General features: G+C 31.2%; 1 protein-coding gene across 3 annotated transcripts; it reads right to left on the reverse strand.

The window, feature by feature from the left end:
* Positions 1-422: 422 nt before the first annotated feature.
* On the reverse strand, positions 423-8,958 carry LOC111698382 (uncharacterized). 3 transcript variants are annotated; one of them, XM_023468697.1, is made up of 9 exons: positions 8,603-8,958; positions 6,832-6,915; positions 5,549-5,667; positions 3,297-3,475; positions 2,690-2,902; positions 1,618-1,960; positions 1,508-1,557; positions 1,222-1,296; positions 423-521 (listed from the first exon to the last, which is right to left on the reverse strand). In XM_023468697.1, exons 2-9 carry the CDS (start codon positions 6,865-6,867, stop codon positions 460-462), a joined length of 1,077 nt encoding a protein of 358 aa, XP_023324465.1. In that variant the 5' UTR covers positions 6,868-6,915; positions 8,603-8,958; the 3' UTR covers positions 423-459. The 3 variants fall into 3 exon arrangements, with proteins under 3 accessions (XP_023324465.1, XP_023324467.1, XP_023324464.1); XM_023468699.1 differs by lacking the exon at positions 8,603-8,958 and adding an exon at positions 7,388-8,103; XM_023468696.1 differs by lacking the exon at positions 8,603-8,958 and having other exon boundaries at positions 6,832-8,104.
* Between the last annotated feature and the right edge of the window lie 2,207 nt (positions 8,959-11,165).

Consider the following 11,165-nt stretch of genomic DNA (forward strand, 5'->3'; position numbering starts at 1 on the left):
CGTCTTAGGACTCCCCGACAGTTTAACCTTCTTATCCCCAAATAGATCGCAAGAATCTTTTCATTGTAAAATTACAAAACTTGTAACAAATTCATGCATTATTATCCATTTCATTTTTTTAGGAAATAAAGAGTTTTCTGCATTATCGGTTTTGATTTGAGGGTTATTCCGTTGTCTATCTGTTCATCATTGAGAATCTTGTTCCTGTCCGACAACAATTGTACCTTCATATCTATACAACTAATATCAATTGTGTAAACTTTTGATATTTCAAGTTAGACTATTTGATCCTACAGATTTTATTGTTTGAAATATAAAATTTCCAAGACATCTGATACAGGGGTTAGAAAATCAATGTACAACTTCTTTTTGTGTAATTTTGTTTAATTTGTTTCTTTCCATGTAAAAATAAATTTAAAGAATTTAAACACTAAAATATTTTTTTTATTATTATTTTAATTATTCAAATACACTGGCTTGAAGAATAATGAGTAAGAATGTTGCAGCAGTGCCTACAGCACCTGTTCACACCACCATCACAATTTTCTAAAAGCCTTTAAGATCAGTATAATAAAAGACGACATTTAGTTGTATCCTTACTTGAATATCATTAAACTCATATTAATTTTTGATCATTTGCTGTCCCAGTGTTAGGACTGGGCAAATTTCCGTTAACAAAGCTGAGGTATTCAAACATTAACGCAAAAGTTCGTTAACAAACGGCAAAAATCGTTCATTTTTAAATCAATAACGAAACAGATTAGCCATTTAAAAAAAATAATGGTTGAACACGAAAACAAATTGAACAAATTTAGGCATTTTAAACCGGTTAATTTAGTTTTTTTCCTAAAATTGCAAAGAACTTTTTAAATTTTTTAATTTTTAATTTACACGTTTTAAATTTTACTTGTCGTTAATACTGCAATATACCAATGTCATAAACTTTAACATAAAATTTAGAAAAAAAGAAAAATGCCATAAACAAAACGAAGGTTCCGTTCTTACCTTTATAATTAACGTCTATCTGAAAGTGTTCTTTTTTAACGGTTTGAACTAACCGTTAACGAAACAGCTAGAAAAAGCTGAAACGTGCCCAGCCCTAGCCAGTGTCCCTAAATTTAAGGTTCAAGGTAGTTTTGAACATAAATGCAAAAAACGAAATGTTGTTTTTAATCGAGATCTTGCTTTAAACAGCTTCAAATAATATTGGTGGTGGTGTGCCTAGCACTGAAGTTCGATCAGCTGGAAAGAATCCCAAAGCTGTTAGTCTTGTCTTGCTATCAATGTTGTGCATAACTAAACAGATATATGTCTCACAGGGCATTAATAAAGTTCATTTTATTTTATTTTGTAAACTTACATTTGTTTATTACAACTCATTGTTGCTGAAAAGCTATTGATAAAGGTAATCTGGGTTTTTAAAATCTTTTTATGTTTTGTTTAGAAATAACTGAGTATCTAATGATTTAAAAGATAGCCTTTTAGATATTAGATATTGAAATAATACCTAGCAAGTGCTTAAACTTGAGGTCAAGGGAACAAGCCATAAACGCAGATCTAGAAAATTGATGTATGCAAGATTATCAAAATGAGTTATGATTTACCCTTTGATAAAACCTGTGGTATGAATTTATTTGCATTAGAGCCTCATAGCAGTTCTCAGCTAAGTCAGAAATATTTAAGAGTATGATAAATAGAGAAGCAGTGATTAACAAATCTGCAGAGCCCAGAATAAACTTGCCATCATGTCCAAGTATATGAATGGCATCATGAATGACAGTCATAAGCAGGAAAGTTATCATTGAGAAGAAAATAAAAAGAACAGGGCCCATGCCGATCTTGAGGTTGTTATAGGCTTCAATGGTTTCTTCAGATAGGATAGTCAGACGTACTGCACTAATATTCTTCAAGTCTTTAACCGAGTTGATAAAGTCCTCACCAATAATGTTCACAACAAATACTGTAGAATTTACCAAATATGCAAGTGTCAAAAAAATCTATGAGTAAAAATAATTTTTCTATTAATCTATTTTAAAATACAAAGAAATTCCTCTATTTTTGGAATTTGGAACACAACTAAGCCAATCCTACCCCTTTAAGGAATCTTATGAGTATATATATATACAAAATATTTATAGGGGGTTTTATTTTAGAAAAATCAATAAAAGATAACCGTTTTTTTGGCTGACATTGCTATAATTTATAGTTTGAATTATTATTGACTTAGCTGTGATTTTAATTTGACAAAAAGGAATTGAGTCTTTGTCACACACTATGATTTTCTAATCTTTATATCTTTTTAATCCAATTGCGTAGACCTTAGATATTTCAAGCTATGAATTCTGTTAGATGAAAAAATATAAGTTTAAAATATCAAAGGTTTACACCATCAGGTGAAAAAAATATAGGTATTAGAAAACCAGAGTTTGTTCCAAAGACTCAATTCCTTTGCTAAAAAAACAGTAGCACCATTCAAGTGGAATTCTTTGACATCTTTTATGTTGAATAAGATGCATGGATTTAAAGCAAATACTTCCAAAATATAAAAGGGCGTTTTATACATGTTTACATATATGCAGAGTACAAACTTCTTGATAAATTCCTGATTCCATATCTTCCACTATTATAGGACAATCTTAGATATAAAGTAAATTAAAAATTCTAATAATTCTAGTGCATTTTGACAACCCTGAATTCAAAACCACAAAGTCATTGACAGTATCCGCTAGAACTGATGTTAGCCATATATAAAAGGTCCAGGTCTCTGGGTAAGCAAAATAGTTCGCTATGCTCAGTACCCTGTTTGCTACACTAAGAGATATCAGTAGTGTTATCTCTGTATAGCATGAAATACGCAACTCCTTTTTCTTATCAAGGGTTTGGATATTTTTCAGAAGATATCCTGATTGCACAGATTACACAGATAGAACCATATTATATGCCGGTTAAATTTTTTAGAAAGACCACTCTGGCTCTAGATTTTACATGCTTTTCATTGCCTTTTAAGTAAAATTTGAATATGGATATGTTTTCTTTATTTGTAAAGTAATGGATACCAGGCACGATATGAGACCAGTGCAGTGAAATATTCATTTGTCATTTGTAAATGTACAACATATTTTTAAATTGATATGCCCTCGAGGCCGAACTTTCAATCCTTCATGTTTGCAAACATTTTTTTTACAAATATTACTCATTGTTACAATTTGATTCAATTTCAGTGCAGTGGAGGTTTACATGTGAAAATTCAGTAAGGATAAACTTTTGTCCTATCTGAGTAAATCTATGAATTATGCCTAGAGACAGTGGAAGGAATAGAACAAGGGCAGCTTTACATGATCTCCACACAGTTTCAGCAATTATATCATCCACTGGGATACCGGAGGTGAATATATGGTAGTAGAACGGATAGTAGGCTCCTATTCCAAGCAAACTCCATACAACAAGACTAAACAATACCCTCACAGAAATAAACCTGAGATGATTAACAGCTATTGCTTTGCTAAATCTACATAACCATGGTACCAACTGCATAATGGCCATAAGTGTTATCACAATACTCAATAAATCGGAATGTAGTAAAACTCTAAAATTTACTTAGTTTAACAGAGCCCATGATTTAAAAACTTCGGCTTGAGCCGTAATTCCTTAAAATCGACTTTAAGACCCAATCTTCGACCCAACTTTGACGACAGCTTGTGTCCATACAGAATAGAATATATAGAGAGGAATTTACTAGAAAAAAGTGTAAAACGGCCATTTTGTTGTACTGTTTCCATACTGCAGGTGTACTTAACATATTTATGCTATATAACCTGTTGGGCCCTGGAATATCATTTTATAGAAAATCTAAAATTATTGTAAAAGAAAACCAAATTATGAAATAGGCTGGTTTCATAATTGACCAATGATCATTTCACATAGACTCTATGCCTTCCACTTTACAAACGATGATTTTTCGATATAACTTTAAATCAAATGATGTTTTTATTCACCTAATTTGTTATAAAGTTTATTTAACAGTTTAAAAAATTCGAAATTGAAATGAATAGTCTAGGGAACATACTGTATTAATGTACTCTACTGCATATAATTTGTGAACATTTACATGATTTGTACACTTTGAACTCCTTTTTAGGCTGAAAGGGACTGAAAAAATTCATACCGAGAGATTCTTTTAATTCCTCTCTATATATTCTATTCTCTATGCTTGTGTCACAGGATTCACAGCTGCAATATCTACGGTTCGACTTAAGGAGTATTGTTCTCATAAAAACCCGGAATGCGTCAATTCCTACCATGAAAATCCGCCAAATAGAATATTAAACCGGAGATGGAATTTAAAGAATTTGAGCCGCGGTTTAAATCCGCCAAAGCCCGGTTTAAATTAAGCGCCGGCTTAAATCTTGAAACATTTGATACAATTTTAAGTTGGACCAACCATATTTAAACCGCGGCTTTAATTTAAACCGCCGCTCAAATTCTTTAAATTCGGCCACCGGTTTTAAAACTCAACTCTGTGGAAAATAATATGGAGCTTGAATCTGAAAGCTCAAGCTGTATATAAGGCCCAACGACAGCTTAGACCCGAGCCGTATTTTCCTGAAATTTTTTTAACCGCGGGCTCAAATCAAACTAAATTCTGTTTTAAATGTTTACTACGCATTGAATTGTTGTACCATTTATTAATGCAATGAAGACAATGAATTCCAGCCAGCTCTATGCAGAGTTATGCCGTTCCTATCCATCTTATCACTAGTTCGATGGAGTCAATGCATGAATAGGAATGGCACTAATCTGCATAAAGATGGACATAAAGCAATAGAGATGGTCATAAAGCAATAGAGATGGACATAAAGCAATAGAGATGAACATAAAGCAATAGAGATGGACAAAGCAATAGAGATGGACATAAAGCAATAGAGATGGACATAAAGCAATAGAGATGGACATAAAGCAATAGAGATGGACATAAAGCAATAGAGATGAACATAAAGCAATAGAGATGGACATAAAGCAATAGAGATGGACATAAAGCAATAGAGATGGACATAAAGCAATAGAGATGGACGTAACATTCTAATTATTGCAAAACTACAATCTTATTAGTTATATTGGGTTGGGAAATAAGATTGTCATAGAGAAACAACTCTAACAGTCCTGGGTTTCTGTAAGGGATGTAAGCATATGGAATGCTACAATGTATATTTGTGCAAATTGTTTATATAACTAGGCTTTTAAGGAGCTTCGCGCCCATCTTCTATTTAAATTGTGAACATGTTCTTTTTGTTTACATTTTAAAACAAAGAAGAAAAAATTTTTGCGGATTTAAAAAAAAAAATCGCGGATTTTCAAGAATTTAATTTACACATTTTTTTATCATTCATAAACCTTCCCTGTGGTCACGTAATGTCCCACAAAAAAATTGGGCCCGATCGGTTCAGCCGTTTTGACGTTTATTGGATACAAACAAACAAACACACAGACAGACAAGCCAAATTTATATAGAAAAGTGGATAAACTGATTAGATGAAGCCGTTAATCCTCCCTGAAGTTGAATGATGTCTGGTTGTCAATGCTGACCGGCACTAGCAGGATATAGATCAGAAACTTAAGATATTTACAAACCAGGTTCCCACCCTCCAGCTTCCCAAGCTTCCGGCCAAACTCCACATATTTTAAGTTTTTTTTTAAATTTGTATCTTTTATAAAATTATGTTCATATATTTTGCTTCAAAATTAAGATTTTTAGCATACCAGCTGGAACATTTTACAGTGCTGAATAAATACCCAGAGAGTGAAGAATCATTCAAAATTTGTTCTCACCAAATAAGAAATTCATTTTTTTACCCACAAGAATAGGGTTTCCAAGGCAAGTGGATTTTACTAGCGCGCAATTCCGTCTAACTTTCTGGCGTTTGATTTTAGTAATATTCAATTCAAATGTAATTTATTATTTTACACTCAAAAGACCCATTTTACTTAATAAGTGATTAATAAGTCACTAATTAAAATTTTTGCTTTGCAACAACATCAAATACACTGTACTGTTGTCTTTCTGTTCCATAGTTTTCTGGTTCTCACTGTAGCAAAATATCTAATTTAAACAAAAAATCCATTTTAATGTTCATCCAATGTGAACAAATGAACATACAGAAATATTTCCATTCTTGTATCTTCTGCATAAAGGAATTGAGTCTTTGCCACAAACTCTGATTTTCTAGTCTCTATATCTTTGGAACCCAATGTCGTAAACCTTTGATATTTCAAACTTATATCATTTGGTTTGACAGAAGTCGTAGTTTGAAATTTCAAAGGTATACGATATTGGAATCCAAAGATCTAGGAATTAGAATATCAGAGTTTGTGTCAAATATGCTATTCCTTTGAAAGTCACAGTTAAAATTATTAATTTTTAGATGGAAAGCCAATTCCGCGCAATTCCGCGAATATTAAATTGCTTCCTTGATCGCAATTATAGCGCAATTCCGCGCAATGAAATGGCGCAAATGGAAGCAATCATCCACGCAATTCCACTAAATGGAATCCGACTGGAAACCCTTCCCACAAGAGATGAGTATTTATTGACAACCTGAAATTCTTCAATTATGAACAACTAAAGTTTACCTTAACACATCAGTAAGCAATTTAAGGCATACTTTAGATGTTCATTAAAATAAATTAGGGAATTATAGCATAAAGTGTAATCACTTTCGTAATTAGAGTCGTTTTTTGAATTATCATTATTTTAGGGCTAAACTATATTTTCATGCACTAAGAATTATACTTTAAAAGAAGTTTAGAAATTAAAAAAAGATATTTCAATATTACGTTAGTGTTCTCCTCAGGAAATACTTTCACATTCATCGTTATGGGATCTGCAGGCCAGCGAACCTCTTCAGGTTCAGAACAGTACTTAACAGTTATAGTGAAACAGAATTGAAGACTGAAGTCACATTCACATTGGTTAATATGAGTCATTGCCATTGGCCATCTAGACATATAAACCAAATATTTAAAATTTTAGTTTATAAATTTTTTTATTTATAAAATTATTCGTAAATTATCCATTTGTGAATGCCTATGATAATTGATGAAGTGCTTATGAATTGAATGTACAAGGAATGTCATGCAAATTTATTTGTAACAGTTAATTCCCAGCATGGGTGTAACTTTCGATCACAATTTGATTTAAGAAAATAACTGCAGTTTTCACCATTTTTCTTTAATATTTATAGGTTAGCGTATTCGTTTAAAATGAATAGATTTACATATTGTTAAATTCTGGATCAAAATGTGGTTAAATTCAAACAGAAGAAACCGAATGCATCATGCCCAGGTTAGTTCAGGGCCCTGGGTAATGTTCAAGAATAATATTTAAATCTACCTATTCAGGGTTGATGGATGTAGCTTACTACACTGATTACTATAAGTTTACACAAAAGGGTATACAGAGAAATCTATTGGATATTGCTTTATTGCATGACTTTTTAAAGTGAACTTTTCAAATTAGATTATCTAAGTCATTTCCTTTAAAACTGGAGGTCAGAATTTTTGTTTTATAATCCCTAGAGAAAGCACTTTTGCATATTTTTGTAGTCCAACAGATTAAGTTAATTTCTTTCAGATGGTTTCAGGATTAATCCAAAGAGAGTTTAATCTGCTCAAAAACATCAACAAATCAGAAGCCTTACAATTTACTTTTGGCCTGAATTATTGGGAAAATACAGTTCAATTGAAATGTCTGCTTTGGATATTGTATGTTAAAGATTTTAGCCATCTCAAACAAGAGATTCTACCTCTGGTAAATTTAGTTCTTAACAACCTCTTTAATTGAACAATCAACGTCTACTTGGTTTATTTATCTTAAAGGCCACTTAGTATCTATTTTAGTTTCTGAACTTTCTAGAACTCAGTTCAGGCAGTAGTATTCATTAACTATTAAAGAATCTCTTAAGAACATGTATTCAATGCTTCCTGAATTCTCTAGAGGCTGATGGACAATGATTATTGTTTAATAACTAAAAGTATTGTTTAAAATTCATAATTATTGGTTAACAATTTTAATTATTTTCAACAATACAATTGTTAAAAAAAACTATAAATCATAAACAAAAATATTGATTAAAAACAAAAAATATTTTTAAAAGATTTCTGGTCGCATGATTTTTTTTGTTATATAGCACAATATTGCGCAAAGTTGCGCAGAGTAAAATCAAAACCATTGCATTGCCGGAAACCAAAAGACAAAAAAAGCAAGTATATAGATGCATACATTGCATCCTAAACTAGAAACATGTCGTCTCTTTCAGATCAAGGCTAGAGCACAAGCGTAAAATAAAAAAAGGGGGAAGGTGAGATTTCGTTTATTTGGGAATTGATTGGTAATCCATTGAAAAAATGAATTGCTAAAAAATAATTAAAAATCAGATATATTTTCAGTTGTTTTGTAAGAAGTACAGAAACATCTGACAATATTAAAAGAAGTGCAACTTAATTCACCATATTTTCGTGAATACTCCCTTAATTCACGATATTTTCGTAAATACTCCCTTAAATCACGATATTTTCGTGAATACTCCCTTAATTAAATCTTATGTACCTGTTTATTTTGGATAGATAACTGGAGAACTGATAAACCAAATATGCTATGTTTGCCATTTAAATTCAATATTAAATAATTTTGGCGTGTAAAAACATATTTAATAATGTATTAAAGAAAATTTTACTAAAAATTGTCTGATAAAAATCGACATTTATAGTAACATTTATTTAATATATTAACTCTAAACAGGAGGAGGGGGGGGGCGTTGAAATTCGTCGTAACCTTTATGAAATAGAAATTTAAAGGATTTTAAACTTTTTATGTATAGGGTAGGATTCAGAGCAGTAAAAAGTCCGGTCTGTGTAAAAAAAAATCCAAAATAGTCCATAACTTTTTATGACTAAAGCTACGGATCTGAAAACTATAATTATGAACAGCCCTTGAAAAATAGATATAGAAACATGTGTCACACTTTAATATTTGCTTAAAACAAAACAAAAAATATTTTTTTTACATTTTTTGGCATATTTTTCAACCCTCCCTGCACCTAAAATATAAAAGCTATCAATTTTACTATAAAAGGAATCGAGCCTTTGCTACAAACTCAAATTGTCTAATCTCTTTTTTTCAACCTGTTTGTGTAAACCTTTAATAATTCAAACTTAGATTATTTGATCCAACAGAGCTTGAAATATGTAAGGTCTACGGCCTTGGCTTACAAAGATATAGGGATTAGAAATTCAGAAGTTGTGGCAAAGACTCAATTCCTTTAAAAGAAATTCCAGATTGAATGGTAAAGGAATTGAGTTTTTGCCACAAATTCAGTTTTTGTAAAACCAATATCTTTGCAGCCTTATGATGTAAACCTTTGATATTTCAAACTTACATTACTTGATCCAATATCATTCATAGTTTGAAATAGTAAAGGTCTACGACATTAGGCTTCAACGATATGGAAATTAGAAAATCAGAGTTTGTTGCAAAAACTCAATTCCTTTGTCTTATATATAAAAAAAACTGGCATCATATCTTTTTCCAATTGTAAGTAAAAATATATTTTTCAAAACATCTAAGCATGAGCAATAATAATTACTCATTTCTTTCTAAAAATTGATAATTTTCAATTTTGGTTAGATTATAAAAGTTACTTGAATATTGATGCAGTCATAATAACCCATGGCAAGAAAAGTGTACCAATATCAGGATTAGTGTACCAATATCGGGAATAGTGTACCAATATAAGGAATAGTGTACCAATATCAAACGAACAAGCATTAAGAAGATCAACTTTTGTCTCATCACTCTTCGGAGTCGCCACTGAACGCGATTTAAATGGCAAATATTGAGATCAAGAGAACACAAGGTATGATGACTTTCTTACTGTCGCGCGAGTCTTCCTTTACCAAGAACATTAATTCTCTGATGGAAGGGGAGTAGAGCCTCAGCGAACAAAAACAAAAGCTCTCCGGGCTCCTGTACAAACAGATGAAGCTACGTACCCTGGTTCTGATGGCGGATGTGACGGACATAATCTTTAAAAAAATAAGCAAATGCATGTTTGATGAAAAGTGCTATCTAGTGGGGAGAAATTGAACTAAAACATACAAATCAATTAAAAATGTAAAGATTGTTTGTCTTGAAAGTGTTAGATTACTGCAGTTTATGCCTTCTTGAGGAAAATTCTTAATCAGCAGTTATATAAATATAACATTACACACACAATCCTTTTCATATAGTTTCAGTATTTCAAAAATTATGCATTTGAAGTAACTATAGTCAAGATTTCGTAAAAATGTACAATTTATTATATTATTTTTGTTCTCACACCGATGTATACATCGATAATGGATATTGTACAGAGCGTCCCATATTATTTTGGATAATCTACCAGCTTTAACGCCAAAATAAACACATAATACTCGAAAAGCCTAGCAATTTTTCTTCAATTTTTTGATTAGTCCCGAAAATCGTAATTTAGACCCAAGGACGATCTTATATGATGTGGGACACCGGCCCTGTATGTATTGTTTTTCTTAAATCTGCTAAATCAGCAATTATAAATAAGTTAAAAATTTCTTAAAACTGATTCATTACATATTGAGGTAATTTTGGTTTATCTATCTATGTATTTAAAGTACGATGGTAAGCGATTATATCACTACAATGAAGACGACTTTTTTATTTAAGTTTTTATTGTTAACAAGCTTTTTTCGAACTACAAGTCTACAAGTAATCAAAGAGAAGCTTTTTTAATTGATAAATTCTCTTGACTTCTATGTTTTTATTTGTATTCATGCTGTTTAACAGCTTAATTTACATCAAAATTGAGTTCGAAAGTCGTCTTCATTGTATTGATATAATCGCCTACCACTGTATGTAAAATGAAACTTTTATTTTATAGCCCTTTGTTTTACATCTTATTGAAATATCAAAGGTTTAGCTCATCAGGTTGCAAAGGTATAGGGATTAATATTAGAGTTTGTGAGAAGTATTGTTCCATTACATTGAATCTGTTTTAAAAATCAGACTACATTAATGAAAATATATTTAAGATGAAACACACTCACATGAAATTATTTAAGAATCACTTTTATTTGATTTTTAGTTTTATTATAAGTGA

Source organism: Eurytemora carolleeae, unplaced genomic scaffold, assembly GCF_000591075.1.
Source record: "Eurytemora carolleeae unplaced genomic scaffold, Eaff_2.0 scaffold310, whole genome shotgun sequence".
NCBI lineage: Eukaryota > Metazoa > Arthropoda > Copepoda > Calanoida > Temoridae > Eurytemora > Eurytemora carolleeae.